The 19,116-nt window shown below is 34.1% G+C and overlaps 3 protein-coding genes across 5 annotated transcripts; all 3 read right to left on the bottom strand.

Moving 5' to 3' along the window:
* Positions 1–260: 260 nt before the first annotated feature.
* Positions 261–1,995, bottom strand: LOC124921328 (mitotic spindle checkpoint protein MAD2). Of its 2 annotated transcripts, none has more exons than XM_047461969.1 (7): positions 1,828–1,995; positions 1,703–1,718; positions 1,484–1,614; positions 1,259–1,379; positions 1,057–1,175; positions 855–976; positions 261–778 (listed from the first exon to the last, which is right to left on the bottom strand). In XM_047461969.1, the coding sequence occupies exons 1-7, from the start codon at positions 1,898–1,900 to the stop codon at positions 728–730; spliced, it is 633 nt and encodes a 210-aa protein (XP_047317925.1). In that variant the 5' UTR covers positions 1,901–1,995; the 3' UTR covers positions 261–727. The 2 variants fall into 2 exon arrangements, with proteins under 2 accessions (XP_047317925.1, XP_047317926.1); XM_047461970.1 differs by having other exon boundaries at positions 1,057–1,160.
* Positions 1,996–2,590: 595 nt separating this feature from the next.
* Positions 2,591–7,798, bottom strand: LOC124921701 (ubiquitin carboxyl-terminal hydrolase 4-like). The gene is made up of 6 exons (XM_047462390.1): positions 7,454–7,798; positions 6,996–7,112; positions 4,977–5,075; positions 3,757–3,942; positions 3,470–3,651; positions 2,591–3,320 (listed from the first exon to the last, which is right to left on the bottom strand). The coding sequence occupies exons 1-6, from the start codon at positions 7,568–7,570 to the stop codon at positions 2,897–2,899; spliced, it is 1,125 nt and encodes a 374-aa protein (XP_047318346.1). The 5' UTR covers positions 7,571–7,798; the 3' UTR covers positions 2,591–2,896.
* A 1,797-nt stretch (positions 7,799–9,595) lies between these two features.
* LOC124919934 (origin of replication complex subunit 3) lies at positions 9,596–18,841 on the bottom strand. Of its 2 annotated transcripts, XM_047460300.1 has the most exons (19): positions 18,642–18,783; positions 18,435–18,526; positions 18,050–18,137; positions 17,779–17,982; positions 17,529–17,703; positions 17,210–17,379; positions 16,987–17,117; positions 16,211–16,481; positions 16,033–16,104; positions 15,639–15,712; positions 15,445–15,535; positions 14,013–14,218; positions 12,676–12,745; positions 11,815–11,900; positions 11,144–11,233; positions 10,701–10,776; positions 10,253–10,380; positions 9,991–10,158; positions 9,596–9,889 (listed from the first exon to the last, which is right to left on the bottom strand). In XM_047460300.1, exons 3-19 carry the CDS (start codon positions 18,101–18,103, stop codon positions 9,784–9,786), a joined length of 2,172 nt encoding a protein of 723 aa, XP_047316256.1. In that variant the 5' UTR covers positions 18,104–18,137; positions 18,435–18,526; positions 18,642–18,783; the 3' UTR covers positions 9,596–9,783. The 2 variants fall into 2 exon arrangements, with proteins under 2 accessions (XP_047316256.1, XP_047316255.1); XM_047460299.1 differs by lacking the exon at positions 18,435–18,526 and having other exon boundaries at positions 9,597–9,889; positions 18,642–18,841.
* Between the last annotated feature and the right edge of the window lie 275 nt (positions 18,842–19,116).

The raw sequence follows: 19,116 nt of genomic DNA, 5'->3' as shown, positions 1-19,116 counted from the left end.
GCCAGCCATATTGAATTCAACAAACACCTTGAAGCTTTGTGATTATTACAATAAGTTATATAAATGATTACATTGAATTGAATGAATAATTAGATGAAGAAAACAATGAATTAATAAGAAGGAGAGAAATAGAAGAAAAAAAGGTTAGGTTATGATTTACTTGATTTCTTATTGGGAAAATGACCTAATTTAATCCATTTAAGGCTTAGAAATTTCTTAGCCTTTGCAGAGGATCCACTTTTGCCTTTCTTCTTCTTCTTTTCTTTCTCAGAGGATGTTGTTATTGTTGTCGAACAAGAGAGGGGCTCAGCCGCCTCCCCTCCCCATTGATCAGCCCAAGTCACCCCAGGTGTATCATATACATCCATCCTCTTCTTTCCTTCTTCTGTTTTTATTATATCGATTTCTCCTTTCAAATCTAAACCCGACATGCAAATTAATCATGGGTATCAACTTCTTTTTCATTTTTTATTTTATAAAAAATAATAAATAAATAATAACAATGGTTATTTTTAGAAAAAAACAAACTTCTTTGATCCCTCCACCTTTCCCTGGCCAGTTAATGGTTACCATTGCAAAAGAAAAATGATTGGACCCTGTTTAATTATACTATTAAGAACATCAAACCATTCTGAGTAGAAAAGTTTTGAATTCACAACAACCATCATCATCATCATCATATTCAGATAAAAAAAAAACAGAAGATCCTTCCTTCTTTCCTTCCCCTTCAATCCGAATCATCGTTCTTGTAGGATACCAGAGTGTCGACTTTATGTATCTGCATTTAAAGTTCAAAATGAAGCCCAAAATGAAGTGTTATCTAACATATTCAAAAGTAGTGAAATTTGCTTTACCTTGGTGTCAAAAGAATGCAATTTCACCATCTGAGGATTAGCAATCAGCTTAGGATCACTCTCAACCCAAGTGAATGGGACAGCAACATCTTTATCAGTATATGCTAACACATCAAACACACCTAATAAAACAAAAACCCATTCAGGATTATGAAAATCATATTCAATCAAATTATGATATGATGATATATTCATCACTTACAGGGTTCATCTAGGCAAGGCAAGTAAGTGATGCTAGATGCTATCTGCCTCATAATTGCTTGTATTTCTCTCATTATTTCTTTATCACTCTTTTCTCTAGACACACTGTCAGATTTCAAACTAAATCACTAAATCCATTGATCAGATATAAACCATCATCATATAAATGTATGATCAATTAAAACTGTTTAGATTATTATTACCCTTCTTCCACAACTTCTCCATCTGTTTCAATGCTGAAGTTCCATCTTTCTAACACCTCATTTGTAGCCTTACTCATTATCACAAGAACTATCCTCTGTAACTTCCCAGTTTCAAGCCATTCTTTTGCATTATTGATCAAATGAAACAAAATTTGATCAATAAAAGAAAACCCTAACTACCCACAAAAAAGAAACAGTCAAGAGAATCTCAAATTAAACTTTTACCAGAGAGCTGAGCAGTTAAATTGGAAATGAAGGTTTTAACACCCTCATCTTGAGTTAGCAACATTGGAAGTCCATATTTTTTTACTCTACTGAAACTTTCTTCAGGATAAATTGCTCGATTGTAAAGAATGCTACAACAAAGTTTGATACATAACCGTTAAATCATTCCTAGGAAGATTTATACAAGAAGAATTTGAAGGGTTTAAATGTTGGGGATACCTGTTAGCAGCATAACCTGAAAACCCATTAGGGATTGGAAAGGATTCGTGTATTAACATCAAGAAGATGAACAGAATTAATAAAGATTGTATCGGAAATTTCAAATAATTAGGGAAACGACTCACCGAAGAATTCGCTAACAATAGCAGCTGATCCGCGAAGAGTAATGATGTCCTTCGTGGCTGTTTTTGAAGCCATGGATGTATACTTTTACTTCCTTCCTTCCTTCCTTCCTTCTTATGTATATATGCTTTGCTTTTAAGAGAGAGATAGAATGAAAGAGAGTTAGGGCTTTCGCTTTAAATGGGTGGATTTTGAAGATGATGGGTTTCCAACGGTTAGGAAAATTAATATTCCAAATCCAGACCCACTAATAATTCAAATTTTTCCCTTTTTTATATTTGAATTTTATTTTCCCAATTGTGGAGCCAATTTGTTGTTTTTTCTTAATTTTTTTTTTTGTCATTCAAAAGTTGCATTGTAATATAGATTATTAACCAAAACGTAAGGACTCAAAGATGAATGTCCATATCGGTTCACTACTCGGGGAATGCCTCGTGATTGCCCATTCTCGTAGTTTCGAGTTGGGTAAGTTCTCATTTGACTGTTCACTACTCGAGGAAGTCCTCTTAATTGCCCACTCTCGTAGTTCTTGATTTGACTCCTCACTACTTGGAGAAGGCTATATTCACTATCTCAAATAGGCCTTGTGATTGTCCACTTAGGCCTCGTGATTGCCCTCTCTTTTAACAGTCCGCTAACAGTCGAAAGATTCGGGACTAGGACCATGTGCCCAGAAGCCATCCTTTTTTCTCAGAAGTTGTGGATGTAAAATAAAATGTAAAGATATTAGGAATGGTTTGAGAAAGAATATAATAAAATCAAGACTATTAGGAATTAAAATAGGCATTATTGCATGAATTCCTTAAATTTGTTTTCATTTTATAATGGTTTGAGAAAGAAAAGATCTCCAATTAAACTAGCTAGCCAAGTATACAAATGCTCTATTATCTCTGTCAAGCATCCTCCATTCATTACAACAATACAAGAAGAAATCAAAATCAAAATCAAAATCAAAACAATAACAAAAATAAAGGAGCATTCAAAAATAAGGAGGGGGGATTATCATCATATTATCTTTTTTTTGTTCTCTCCTATGCTCAAAATGTCAAATTAGAACTTTCATTTTCATTCTCACTCAGCTGTTGATGCTGTTGCTGGTGGTGGTGGAGTGATCCTCTCATAGAACAGTATGTATCCATGATCAGTATTACTAGAATACTCTTGAGTAGACCCAAAGAACGTCTGCACTGCAGATTCATCAATCATTTCAACGTTTTCGTCGTCAAAGAATAGCCAATGGTTGTGGCTTTTCACAAGACTCACGTAATGCCCGTGGTTGGGCCCACTCCCTACATGAACAACTACTGCAAATAACGAATACTCTGAGTCCGCATCTTCCACTGTATTGCTCAGCTTTAGCTCGTGAGGGAACACCACTCTGTATGACAATTTCTTGTACCGCCCTAACTGCTCAATGTACTTGAATCTCTTCAGATGGATCACCAGTATCTGAGGCGGTTTCTTTATCTTCATTCTCTTCTGTGCTTCCTGCAAACTACATTAACACAAATAATAACATACATCTAAATATAGTTTTATGTTTATAAATATTTTGGTTAATAATTTGAATGGTGTGATTGATGAGGAGGGTATGGTTCCAGAATGCATTTATTATTGAATGCCTAAAAATATAATACAACTTACCTGCAGCATTTGTCGCAGAAAAACTTATCTTCAGCATTCAAAGTTTCTGTAGAGCTGAAGTTTTTCAAACAGCTAGTGATTGAACTGTTCTGTTCAATGTCGAGACTCAGATCCAGAAAGGTTTCATCTCTAGCTGTGACAGTCTCACATCGCAGGCACCTCGTTTCATTTGTCAGTATACCCTGAAGAGAAGTTCTTAAATGTCTCATTCATTGATTTTTTTTTTCTTGAAAGCTGAAAAAATTAAATAAATAGCATTCGAGGTTGAGACAGAAAAATAAATGCACCTGGAAACTTTTGTGTACCCATGTGACTAAAGGCTCTTTTTGAGGATCATTTTTTAGTGCAGTTAGCGATCCATTAGTAACTCTGTCAGTTCGAGGTATTTCTTGAGCGCTTTTCGTAGCTAGTGCTTCTTTCTCCAATATGTCGACGAGCTCATTCAACAAAAAGTTCAGAAATTCATGGGCATCCTATTCAAATAAACAAAATCGATCAGATTTCACTGGCAGAGTATGACATATTGTAAAAAATATCATTCCAATATATTGTACACCTTTCAAAGATATAGATTCTGATGGGAAATATTGAGAAACTAGTAGAGAAGTGGCCAGCTCTATGTTAAGTTGTAGAGAATATTCGAATTATCAAGGAGATAAACTTCAGTTGTAAAAATTTAAATATTTATCTGAGTAGTTAGTATTTTCCCGTAACTAAATAGATAAATAATCCATACAAAACTTTCTTTCATATTTCTGCATTGCCATAAGAATTATGTTTTCTTTGATGGTTCCTCTCCCAAGATGATTAATGTTTCTCAAAACATTTTCCAACTTTGGCATGAATATTAAAAAATTGGAGTTCCCTCATCTAAAACCTCCTGATATACACTTTTCTACATGCATTTCAAAAAATAGCCAAACTGGGTAAGAGTACATTCATGGAGTTGCGGATCAAATCTCATAGGAAGCTAAAATATTTCTGCAACCTTTTTTGTAACTCTTTAGTATTATCATCGTTTCATCTTTTTTGCATAGGAATTTTGTATTGCCTGTACATTAACTTTGTAAATGGGCAAAGCAACATAAGTTTAGTGTGCATTTAGATGCTTGTAATATCACTGTTTCTTGTATGTCTGTGTAAACGCTTTTTCATCCAATGTGATATATAATGTTTTAGCAAAAAAACTTGTATTTAGAGGGTACTACTACCCATGGAATAAACACAAAATTGTTATTCTAAAATCCGCACAAATAAATGCAAAGAAGTGAAGCTAAAATTGTTCCTGTTTGTACTGAAGACACGGGAATGCAAAAAACAGACTGATTTCTGGTTTCCAAGGTAACCCTTTGATTCCATAAACAAAAAGAAAGAAAAAAGGTAATATGGCATTACATTTACTTGGAATGCTTGTTTAAGAAAATATATATATTCTTCCAAATCATTGTCATATTATTTTGATCCCTAATTTGATTTATAACGAAACTAATAGAACAAAAACACAAACCTGGTGCATGTAGCTCCGAAAAAGTTCATTCTGTTTCTTAAGCCGCTGCACAAAGCGCTTTGGAGCAATGACTCCCGTTTTCTTCTTCTGTGAACTTATCTATATAAGGAAGCAAACAGTAAGTTCGAAACAATACATAAATTGCCAAATAAGAGTATTTTAATGGAGGACTACAATAATATAAAGGCCCAATGTTACGTTTGAATGGAATAGCCAACTAAAATTTGAATCCCTAGAGATTCAGGACATTTCTTTTTCTCAACACATAAACTGCAGGCAGTGTACATAAAAACATAAATGTGTGTATCTGTATGTTGTAGGCTATACATGAGTACATTAGGGAATTTATGCCAAAACAGAAAAATATTAGTTTCAATGAGATTATTTGAGTTAAGTAATCCGTGCAAGATTCGTTAATTGCAGGACACTTTCATGATATTTTCTACCATATGAAAGCAAATGTTTTTTCAACACCTTAATTGAGACAATCTAGTGCAATCAAAATATAAGGATAGCAAAACAACATCTTAATTCTTAAATTCATTAAAATATACTTAAATAGAGTTTCTATTGATTAAAAAAAGAAGAGAACATTAAGCTTTGCATGTCTTCGAGTTTGTTTGAAGCCATTTTATTTCCACTATTCAGCACGAACCCATTTCCTTTACTTGGCCATTTCACTTTTCCCTTTCATTTGTTTGCTTCATTAGGGTTTCGATATGTTATTTGGTCTTTTACAGTTATTTACTTCCCCCACACTTTGAAGTTTCGTTAATGGTTGTTTAGCTTATTTCTGTTTTGTCTGGTTTTAATCTTGTTCAGGGACAATTCTTGCATGTATCAATTGATTTATCCTATTTCTCCTGGATTTAGGTTAACTAATAGCTTCTCTAACAATACAAAACTATATATTGTCTAACTAAAATTCTCGCATGGTTGGGTGCGGAAAAAAAGGCTCCTCTCTTTCTTACTTCTCTCTAGCTATTTCTCTCTTAAATTAAACAAATCCATTTTTTCTTTCCTTCTCTTTCACCATCATCTCTCTAACCGTTCATGTCATTGTTCAAGTACTAAATGGACCTGATCACCCCTTCCATAGACCTAACCACACTAAAATATTTGCAGGTCTACCTTTCTCACTGCTTCAATATGATAAAAGTCGTCAATGATGAAGTTGAAATAAGCCCTAATTTTTTGAGAACTTGTAGAAAACAAGGGGTAACTTAAGAGCGACGAGTCTATGTCGATCTTGAAACGATGGGTCGTTAAACCTAATGTTTTCTAATGCCTATGTCCAGGAAAATCACATATATTACGGGACTGTTAAGAAAAGCTGTAAATTCTAAATTTAAAAGGTTCGAAGGAAAGCATTCACGTGATTTCAATTTGGAGGGCAAACATCTGATATTGAAAAAAGGTTCAAGAGCATTTTTGGAGGGTATCTCTATACTGAATATACAAATATCTTACTTTATCATAGTGCATGCATATTATTTAGGAAATACATTGTTCTTATTTTAAGCAACTATCATACTTGTTAGTGAATTTAATCATTAATTAAGGAATCAAAAAGTTGTTTGGATAAGACACTACACGTGCACAATCTTCTGTTCCCCGTTGGTTAGTCATTTACAAAGATAACGCCAATACTTCTACTTCTAAAAGACTAAAATCATACTGGGACTTCTAAAAGAAGTCTTCAGATTTGAAGACCCTTTCCTTCATATTCTGATTCCTCATCAAGAGTCATGCAAAACTAGAAAAAAGAATCTCTTGGAATTCATCAAGAACCCACATGTACTTAAGAAAATGAAGATCAGTGAATTAAAAAGATCTAAAAGAAGTGAAGGCCAACCAATTCCAAATGTAATTTATTGTGCAATAATTCCATATATCGAAGAGATTTTGTTTATAACAGTTCCTTATTGACGTCACCACAAGGCCACGAAGAATAATTGACACCGAAGCGTGGAATATATTAAACTGAATCAGAAATTGAAGAATAATTAAGGGTCTAACCTGTGTGAATAAATCTGCCAAGCAGGTCAAGAGATTTTCTTCTGCATCTGCAGGATTCTTGTTATTTGCATAGTATTCAAGCAGCTGCTCACGAAATGGCACACAGAAATAAAGAGCCTGCAAAGAAACAAGAGAGGGTATCATTAGTAGGATGACAGCTCGAATTAGCAAATTGAATTCTCTCATCTGGTTATTGATACAGATTATGAGAATTCACAATCAACCCCCCTCTCTTAGTAGCTACAACAATAACAATGAGAAAAAGACATCATCAAATTGGATCAAAACTCAAGTAATAAATACCTTGCTAGATTTTCCAGTAAATTGATCAAAGAGAATATATATACATATATATTAACGAGGATCGAAAACCCAGAGAAAAGAAACAAAATTCTGTGTATAAAAAACGAAGAAGAACGAGTCTTGACAAAAAAGGAATATGATCTGAAGATAAAAACCTGCAAAACGCTGTTGCAGTAGCAGGTATTGCCGAAATTCTCGAGCCCAAAATACCTCTCGCCTTCTGGAAACTGGTCGCCGAGAGCTTTCTCGAGTTTAGAGCCGGCAGCACCCATCTAATCAATCAATCAAAGTACATCCAAACCCCTTTACTAATTCACAAAAATGGGTCGGATTGTAACATGTAATTTGGGTTTTTGTTGTTGTTGATGATGATGATATCTATGAATTGATGATATATGTGTAAACCTGGTTCCTGGTTCGCTTCTGAATCACTGCACACGTTTTCTAGAGCATTTGAAGATCGAGATTAACGTGGGGGAGGGGCACTTACGCCTTGTCGTCTCAACTCTGAACCAAATTGATTTCCTTTATAAAAACACTATCGTTACAAACTCAAATTAAACCCTCAATTTGTTTTTTTAATATCAAATAGATCATTCAACTTTGAAACTTCAACCACATTATTATTATTAGAAACTAGTCCAAATCCCCTTTTTATGAACTCAAGTTTTATAAAAATAACTAGGGCTGCAAATGAGTTTTCTTTGTACTCGAGTTTTATAAAAGAAACTAAGACGGCAAATGAATCAAGTTATTCGCGCGCGAATGGTTCGACGCTCATCTAATACTTATCGAGCTTTTTGGAGTCCAATAATAAATAATATATATACATATTTTTTTTAATATTAAAAACTAAAATTAAAATAAATATTTTTTCTTTAAAAATTTAATTTTAGTTAAAGTTTTTCGAGTCCGGCCAAACTTGTAGGTAATAGTCGAATCGAGCTCAATTTTATATACTCGTTCGAGCAAGACTAATTTTACTTTGATTTTAAGCCACTCTTCTAATTCCTCTTGAGTTCTTTCTGATCGGATCTTTCTAGGGGTAAAGGAAAGAAGCCTTGATCCCAAGACTAGCTGTGGATTTAATTCTTTCTTTTATCCGGACTGACTCTAATCGTTATTTTTTACTTTATTATGATACCGGACAATTTTTATTACTCTAAGCTGAAGAGACAGAGGAGCCCCGGAAAGTTATAACGAAAATGGCTGACCCAATAGCAGATTCCGCAGCTGCCACCGTTGGAACCAATGAAGCAAATGATTGACCCATCATATCATCCAAAGAGACGGAAAAGAAAAAAAGTTCAAATTCACAGCTAATAACATTGATTCAATTGACATTGACATAATAAGAATATTTCGTCTATTAAGGAGGATTCCCCGAATACCTGAAATAGACCAGGGAACGGGAAAATTCCCAATACCGCTGGCAGGCGGACCGTGGGCGCGATGGGAACGGGCTTCCCAAAAAGCCAGCTTGAATCGTTTACTGCCCTAAAAATAATCCATGAACTTAATTAAGTAAATAATAGATACATCCCATTTGGAAACACTGTAGACATAATTTGGAAGGAAACAAATCAATAAATTTACTTTTGAAACACTTTTTTTTATTAAATATCAAATTCACATGTTGATTTGTAGTTTATACAGGATAATTTGAAACATTAATAAGTTGACATTTACTAGTCTAAACAGAAAATTATTCAAATTATTTGATACACATTATTATTTGTTAACTAGCTTTTAAAAAGATTTGAAACATTTCATAAATTTCGCTTAAATGTGCTTAAAAGAAGAATATCCAAAGGCGCCCTAGCTAACTGATATCGTTACTATTTTTTTAAATTTAATAAGACACGTAGACCAGCCTTCGGTAAACCCGACAAGCTCTCAGATTAGGACGACTCTCACCCCAGGTCAGCACAATGTTTAGTCATATCTATTGTGTTTTTAAGCATAAAATATTGTAACTTAATCATTTAAAATAACTATTTAAAGTTTTTATTTAGTTAAAGATTCAAATATCATAAAAAAAAAAAAAAAATTTTATCAATTTTTTAAACTAGACTTAAAGCAATAAAAAAATATCAATGTTTTTTTCTATGGGAAGCTGGGACAGCTCAAAACTCGGGGCAGCACTGCTAACAAAAACTAGTGATACTCAATGATAAATTTATCTTTTTGGTTTTTGTTGCCAATATCATAACTGGTGCCATTTCTTACCTCTTCAAGTTTTCTAATAAACCTGTGCAGTTACAATTGCAACACAAACAGACAGATGTACTATAATAAAGTTACACTCATATGAATTGTGAAATTAGTTAACATAATAGGACCATCAATTCTAATATAGAACATAAATAACCTTTTAAATACTAACAAATAAAATTATTGATGGGATTCCAACTCCTTTGAGTGAGATTTTGAGAAGAGTTCTCTTTGGACAAAAAGTTGACTTCCATTCAAACATTTGGACAAATTACAGACCGAAAATTACTCTATGCACGTAATCAGAAGAACCTTTCTTGGGCATCCTTAGCAACCCTGTAATTTGGAGCTCTGTAACTGCCCTGCAGAACCTGGCTCTGAGTTTTTGGAGTCAAGGATCTCAGCAAACATAACAGCCCACATTATTTTTAGGTAAACTATATTAGAATAACTAAACCAACAAAAACTGAAAGGATACTGAATAGATGATTCATTAAGCTCCGGGTCCTTTCCTTTCTTCTTCTTCATCGGTGAACTCTTCAACCTTTGTTTTGGTTTGCTACTTTGCTGGGAAATTTTGTTCTTGAATGACTGATACCAGTCATGGATATTCACAATGTCACCATACTCTTGAGCAAGCATGTACCTGAAACCAGAAAGTAGTTGTTCCATTCAACTAACAATTACTGAAATATTAAAACATAAAAAAAATAAACAAAGAATCGAAAGGAAGTACTCACATAACTGTAGTTTCATGCATCAATGGACATATATCATTGCTCTTTTTCTTGCAACAAGTGCATTTAAAGGTTTTATTGACTTCCAGAACATCAAGCTGAATTATTCTTCTAGGATCACCTATCAAAGCCTTTAAAAAAAAGAAAAAAAGGGACTTGATAATCTCCGCATAAAAGACAAATAGTGTAGAAAACAACTCAGGGAAACTTTTTTACTCACAAAAGTAAAAAAGTATTTGAAATCCAGGTTTCGAATTCACAAGACAAAGACAAACAAATGTCAAGACTTTTCAAACCCTCAAGATGTATCAATCGAATAAATAACCTGGCACTGGCTCAATAAATCATCACATGTTTTCTATGGTTTTTTATTATAGAGAAAAAGAAAAAAAAAACATAGGGTGATGTATAGAGAAGATTACAATGGTTTAAGGGGAACATAATCACTTACTTGTTGAAGTATATCCACATCCTTAAAGCAAACAATTTCATGTAAGGGAATGCATTCAATTGGCTGTATATAATCCCTGCTTCAAACAAAACATTCATTTTTAAGGCTAAGATGCAAGTGCATATTTTCAGCTTAAAATGTCATCCCTAGTTCACTGATGCCAAATAAAATTGATCAGAAAATGCAAAGAATGATACACATGGCTCGAGATGATTCTATTATTGTTTAAGAGGATGAATCTTTGTTTAGCATAAAGCTAATATCCATGTAACATGGAATAGATAAAATAGTAAGGGATGCACTCATTTTCCATGCTTTAGTCTCCATCACTCTCCCCGATGTAATATTGCTCAAGCTTGCTATCACAGACATTTCCACACTTTTCAGACTGACTCAAGTCATGTAAAATATAACCATAGGATATTGAAGATGGTTTCTCTTACCGCACCATGAGGTCTAGCATAGCAGCAGCTCTCACACTTAATTCATTTGCTTCCCTCTTAGCACTGGCATTGCTTTGGGGTCTACTTTTCCTGGAAAGAGAAGCATTGAAAGTGTATATTAAAATCAAGGAGGAAACAGTCACTTGAAACAAATGATATGATAAAGAAAACAATAATGTTCATCCTCCATTCTGGACAACAAAAATATCCAAGCATGTGAAGCAAACAATTTTTAGAATTGTAAATAGATCTTAAAACCAGTTTTTCATTTGGTAATGAGATTACCAATTTGTTCCTATTTATGATGTGTTTACTCGTAGTACCATATTTCTGCTATTAGACAAACAAAAATAAGCTAGCATGATGAGGGATTGAATACATGAATTGGAAGGCATGACATGTGAAGGGTGGAGCTCATATAATAGAACAGGATGAAAAGTAATAAAGCATTCAAGTTTTGCTTCCATGTTCTAAGCTGCTTATATTTGTTGCCCTCTCTCTAGGAGACATGATGAAATGTAGCCTCAAACAATGTAGGAAAAAGTCAGTAATATAGTATGAGTATAACTGCCTGGTCAAAGGAGATACTGCCTCCGAAGGACCACTATGTTATGACAAAAAACATAATAATCTAATAAGCACTAGTCTAGTAATAACAGGGACAGAATTACCTCGGGGAGTTTACTAACCCACGCTTCGAAAGCTTGGCTTCCTCATCCTTAAATAGAGATAGCAGCTCTCTCACCTTGTCATGGATCTGAAACAAACAGATCATTAGATTCATGATTGACCCACCACCTTTCATTGGTTTACTATGGAAAATGGAACAACAAATGACATTGACAAGTTAGAAAGGTCCAAATCAAAAGAGAAAATCAGTAAAACAAAACGAAGAAGATAATAAGCATTTGTAAGAACAGAAAACCAGGGAAAAACAACAAACAGCTGCCAAGCTGATATAACTAAATAGATAGATGGAGGAGAGGGCCTAGGGTGCAACAGTTAATAAATTTTCACATTCTTTGCAAAGAACTCAAATCGAAAAATCCAATCAGTTGGCATCTAAATTACAAAAGAGAAAACATTTTACCATTTATATACATAATATCACAGATATAAAATATGATTCGAGGGTTTCTTTCATTGCCTCTATACAGAATAGCATGATATTCAAGTAGGTGTTTGTAATTTACGTTGACCTTCCTTCTCTTTCTATGAAGAAAAAAATAGACAACTAGAAGAGATGTGATCACAGAGACAAGGAAGATACAGGGGACTATCCTTGCCGGGAAATGGCATTACTGTGGGGTTATATTTTTAGGAAGGTAACAGTGTTGGCGTATATAGACAAAATAGGCAAATTTGGGCCTTTATTGTCTATATAGATTATTTGAGTTCAGACTTCAGAGAAAGATTTGATGCACCCAGGGAAAATATGGACAGTTTTTTCAAATTGCAATCACACGCAAGAAAAGCACCTGAATATAAAATCAATTAGGTTAAATTAATAAAGAAAAAGACAAATGGTGTACCTCATCAATGCCATCTGATAGTTTCTCCCATCTATTGAGCAAGGGCAACAAGAGTGCTGCTGGAAGCTTCCTGATTATCTTTATATTAGTATTCTGATTTGGTATCTAAAGAGACTAAATAGATTGAAGTATTAAGAGCAATAGATCAATTAAACTGAACACGCATATCTTGGTTTTAGGACATTTATAGAGAAAAAAAAAGTCATCATATTAGGTTGCTACTCTCATAACAGTCTTTATCACCCAGTAGGAATTTGATAATATATATATACACATCTTTCTCAGATTGTTATCCATAAAATCTATATGAAGAAGATATTGGATTGCTATTGCCTCTCCTTTTCACTTAGGGTTTGATTATTTCATCATGCTTTCCAATGTCACGTTAATGTTGCATCACACACAAAAGTAATACGGCCTTCGCTTCTTTTCTGCTTTAGCTCTTTTGTGAAAGACCGCATATTCTTTGTACTTATAAATTTCTAACGGATTAGATGGAAACTTAACAGAACAGCATATCAGGCTAAGCATGCATGGGTGATACTATAATGGAGCAATAGCATATAGACGATTTATGGCCAAACCTAAGCTCATCAAAAAGATATATTTTGAGGGATGGATAAACTTATTAAGGGCTTAGTAAATCAAAGAATAGAGCTAATTAGAAGCACACTTGGTTTCCAGATGGTTGGTTTTCCTATCATGAGCTCTATGATGTCCTTTGATGCTAAATCATCTAAAATTATGTATTCATCACAAGGATAATATGGAGCCTGTCAGAGATTACTTCTCCTATAGAAGAAGATAGTAAACAGACTTTCTAGGAATTCCAGTCAAGGCATGGATAGTAACATTGTTGAACCAACAAGAACGTTACACAGTGCTATAATATGTATCAAAAAATGTCATATTCAGCCAGAAGAACATTTTCTAATGTGTGATGAACTGATGAGCACAAATACAAATAAAAAAAAAGGTACCCTTTCTGCCCAGAGGAATATTTTCAGATATCTGATGCAAATAACTTATAATCCTTCAAATTCCATGTCAAGACCCTAGCCTCTTATTGGAAGTTGCAAAACCTGTTAATGAGCATTTGACTACTAGAAAAGTTAACAACTTATACAACTCGAAGCCACAAAGTTTTTAAGATTTCATGATTTCTTTCTAATTATTGAGTACTCATACCAAGAGTAAAGACTTCTCATTTTTCAGATGAGTATTTACTTTGAGTCACACTTTTGCTTCATACTGTGCTACAATACATGGCCAAAAGAAGGCGAAGAAAAATATAGGTGATGTTTCTATAAAGGGCCACTTTCAAGTTAGTTATTTACCTGATATTGCAAATCACTTGAGTGATTATACTACCAGCGTAAGTAGTTGGATTATTGCCTTTTCCACAAAACGGAGACATTCCAGACCTTTCATCTATCCCCAGTTGATTGCCTGATATCCGTGAATAGTATAATTTTGGATCAAGGACTTCACAGAATAAGTCTAACAAGTTCACACCATGACTTTTCCCAGCTTCATATAAGCACTGCAATAGAATCCATGGGCAATATTCAACAAACATCCATATTGACTATATGAACAAGCACATTCCTTAGACTAAGGGCAACATAAAACATAGTAATGATCAGGAAGAAAAACTATAATCAGTACTATTTCAATGGGTAATCTTTTAGGGGGGTGGCTTTAGGCTTTTATGTGACACAACCCCCTCATATACATCCATGTCAAATTAAACCCCAGGTAACCTCAATCAGAAGAAAACCCTTGCTTACAGGACTACAGGGGCTTTTAGCTCATACAACACCTTCTTGAATGAAATAACAAGAAGAAAGAAACTAAATACCAACACAGATTTTGTTTCTCTGGGTGGTTTTGAATGGATTTTTGGGGCAGCAGTGGGAATGAAAAATGGAAGTTCTTAGTTCCATAAACATTCTAGAATAAACACATTATTTTATTGCAACGAACTCGCATCATATCTGTGAATGCACTAAGAGTGTGAGATCCATGTTCAAAAACACACAAGACATTTCATTCTCCAAAAATAAGAACAGGTCCAAAGTAGCATGCTATTATAAGATGGTTTACGACCTTCAGATAGAACCGATAGCTCTGAGAATATTCCAAGCCCAGGAATCTATGAATATTCCCAAGTTAGACTGTCAAGAAAAACAAACTTTTTGTCTTGATCAAAATATTATTCAGACAAGTTTTAAAATTTACAATGGAACATGAGCACTGACCTCACATTAAAATGTTGGGAAGATGGGAGAATATGGTGGATGATGCTAGTAGTTTGGTGTACTTAACTTTCAATTGGGATAAAAGTTGGTGAAAAGGAAAAATATATGCATGTATATTTGAAAAAGCTCTTCCAAATTGAACATCCTTCAGATAACTGCTCAGCAAGAAAATGACATACTTCACCTACCCTCTATTTCTTATAATGCAATCATAAGTCCAACAAGTTTTATCAACATACTAACACACAAAAGAAGCAATTATACCCCAAAGTTATACAATGTTCTCTTTATAGCTTTATACATATTGGGTTTCCCCAAGTATCAACAGACATAGTTTAATGCCATGGATTTTCTGCAGAACCAGGGGAGGAAAGACTGTAATTTAATTCGTTTTAAATAATTCATCTAGTTGCACTGGCCTGATTAAAGCAAACATGTACAAAAGAACTTCAAAACAAGAATCAAGTGAGTTCATAACCAAAAAGAAGGAAGAATATGAAGATCTTACCATGACAACACAACTCCATAACATGTTCAGTCTCCTCAATTTTGACAAACCTTGAGCCAGAGCTTCACTACTATGTTCTGCCATGTTGTCCCTTTAAGATTTAGTAAATCCCAAACATTAAGAACAGGTCAACTATTAATAGCATAAGAAACTTCTATTGGTATTTAAATTGCAGAGAAAATGATAGAATGTACCTTTGAAAAGATGGAAGAACAAAAGCCTTCTTGAGCATTTCAGGAGATAAATCATGTAAATTGTTTAGAGAAACCTACAGCCATAAAAGCCACGTTCAGACTCCAAATAATGCTAATTTATAAATATCCACATATAATCAATAATTAGATGAAAGATAAAGAGCTTAGCAACAAATAGATAAATGTTGGGGAATCAGACCTATATGCAGATATGTATTGAAGTAGGTCAACATAAGAAATGGCCTAACTAGATTGTGCATATGGAATCAAGACACAAGAATGAATAACCAGGTCATCACAACTTGTCCAAAAGAATGAATAAGTGCTTCAACCATTATACACATGTTTATAATCTAATCACATGTAACGTATTAAACAAAAAACAATACTTGACCTGATTATTTGTTCCATCATCAAGAAGTAGAAAGCTCAGAGGCTCCATAATGACATGGTGGAGAACCGCAATCTGCATAACATTGATTGCACCAGTTTTTGCTTACTATTTCAAACCAAGAAATTGGTAAACACAAATTCACAAGATATGTATGATGCATAAAATATTGAATTGTAACCTTAAGAGCTTTAACCAAAGATGTCACTGTTCCATCTTGTTTAATGAAATAGTTTCTCAAAAACAGTGCCACCATGTGCCCAATACTAAATCCAGAGCATTGCTTCACAAGAACAGCTTCAATGATAGCATCAAATCTCTCTGATGGTGATCTCAAACTGAATTCTTGGGCAGACAAACAATGAAGGGCTTTTGAAGATAACTTTCTTAAAGCATCAGTGCTTGTTCTAACCCCCATAACAAGAATCACCGGAATCTTAAAAAGCCATTCTCTGTTAAATCAAAAATGCATGTTTTATAACAAAGAATAGCTTATAACATAAATATACTCAAATAGTATGAGAATTATGTAAAAATGAATATCAAATAAAGCACTAGATATAAGGCCTGAAAGGTATTTTATTTATATAGAAAAAAGGAGATTACAAGAGTGATCGTGACACATAACAAGCCTATAAATCAGAAACCAAGTAATAACACGCTCTCAATCTAACATATTCTCCAATGAAAGCTTCAATGTGCTTTATCCTCTCATGAAATAAGTAATTGGAAGGAATGTGGATGGCAACTTGTTTGTCGCACCAAACTCTTTTTTTTCATTTTTAGAATTCTTAACTAATTAGTTACATGTCATTTCCACATAAATTCACATGTTAGTTGGGTCATAGATTGGTATTTTGAGCCAGCGGTCTGACACATTCTATTTATTACTTCAACAGTTTATTTAGATAAGAAACCACATTAAAGGAGATTAAAGTGCTGCAAATTCCATAATACCTTAATATAAGAATAAAGTCAGATAACACCGATTCACAGCAACTTTCCATCTCATCAATAATCACAACAATAGGGAAGTCATTATTCCCTTGTTCACTATACCAAGATGCCAATACAGAAATGTCCCCCACCTGATAAGTACAATGGTGGAAAGAATACAATGATTCTAAGTAGTTGGATGAAAAGTAATAATCAAGTATGTAGGAACATTCAGATATCTTACATTGGTGCCAAGTGTTAGGAACTGCCTCAACAAGCCTTTCATACAACCAACTAGACCATTCTTTCTTGAGAGATCAGCAGATGAAAGCTTAGCAACATGGAATCCTTGAGATTTTAAATGTTGACCAAGGTTTTCAAATGTCGATAGGTCATCGACAAATTCCATGTTCTCTGTAAACAACATGGGTATTATTTGGCCGAAATAACTATTCTTATATAAAAAATAAACTGAATAAAGAAAAGAGATATAACAAACATGAAAGAACTCCTTGTGAAGGGAAAAAGGGACATGAAAGTACAATGACTTTAGTTACACTCACTTGTAAAGACTAATCCAACAGGAAGTAGTGTAGATAAAGTATGATTGGAGACCGGGGTGGAATAACTGAAGTTGTCTGAAGCCACTCTACCACATGATCGAATTTCAATGAATGCATCTTGAGCCCATGTACTTATGTCATCAAAGATATCAACATTCAAATTCTTTAGAACGTCCTGCAGTTGAAATATTAATGTTATCAATGTCAAAGCTTGGTTACAAGATGTATATAAAGAGACCAGAAACAAAACCTTGACAGTGGTCTCAATTTTAGACCAGACAAAACTGTAAGTGTTTGTTCGCAGATGATGGTAGCATTGATCCTTGTCACCTTCAGTAGGCTTCATATCAGAATGGGTGGAGGATGATAATGCTGAGTCTATCCTTCTTCTGGCTCTTCCCGTGGAGTTCTTATCTGATTTACATTGTGAGCCTCTATGGAGTATAGTGAACGGCTGTAGAGAACAAACAAAATAAGAAAGACAGATCTATCAACAAAAGGGGAACAGGGAATATGAAAACCTGCAAATGATGCTCTTCTTGCACAGCCGGCAGGTCTGGTGTTTCGATGGCCATCAATGTCTTGTTTCTATCACCACCACACGTGATGCTGAAAGGAAGTTGATAATAAGACAGTTAATATGCTTCTTTACCCCCCATTGGTGATCGATACCTATTAGAGATAAATGCCAAACCACTACGGAGCAGTTTTAGTTAGTGGGTAGTTTATATTATGGTCAAGAGAAGTTCATTCTCTTTTCCAAATTCAAATTCACTCTATCTATTCTCAAAGTTACATTTTTTTTATTCATGTTTGCTCAAAAGATAACAGAGGAGAGTGAGTTTTTGACTTTCCTAATTAAAATGCTAATTTGGAAATGGTTATCGGAAAGAGAGAACCCATAACCTGTTACAATACGAGATCTGTCTGTAAGTGACAGAAGTAAAATCCACTAGTGAAACAAAGCAGCTTGCGGGAGTTAGGGAGATGGCAATCAACTGCATTTGAGTTTGAATCAACTAGAGAAGGTTGCCGCAATTCATTGGTAGGAAGATTGTTTGTCCGAATGTGATTTTTCTATGAATTTGTAAAATAAATAAAGATATTACAAACCTTATTCGACTTCTCAAGTCCCGAATTCGTCGGAGATCTGGGAAATAGTTGGCGACGACGTTTGCGGGGCCGGCGATGGACCTGGGTGGGGCAGGTCTGCTTGACCGTGAGTTGAAGGCGACGACCAGATGGTTGCTGTGTTTGGCTAGTTTAGGTTTTTTTTTTTGGCTCGAAACATTAAACAGTTTTGGCGGGATGAATGCCAAATATCTCACCCACAGACAAAATGTATGTTTTTGTGGCTTAGAAGAATAAAAATATGAAAATGAAAAAGTTTGATAGGGAGCAACTAAAGTAAAAAAAAAATATACTAAAAAAATATAATAAATAAATAAAAACTGTTTAAAAAAATTACCATATTCAAAAATAAATAAATAAATAAAATAATAGGCACGATAAAAGCAATGTCACAAAAATGTTTTGAACATTGTCATTTTTTAAATTTATTATTATTATTTTTTTATTATTTATCTCA

The sequence above is a fragment of the Impatiens glandulifera genome, chromosome 1, assembly GCF_907164915.1.
Source record: "Impatiens glandulifera chromosome 1, dImpGla2.1, whole genome shotgun sequence".
Classification (NCBI taxonomy): domain Eukaryota; kingdom Viridiplantae; phylum Streptophyta; class Magnoliopsida; order Ericales; family Balsaminaceae; genus Impatiens; species Impatiens glandulifera.
Note: the sequence above shows the minus strand (reverse complement) of the source record. Positions and strands in the feature narration are given on the sequence as shown.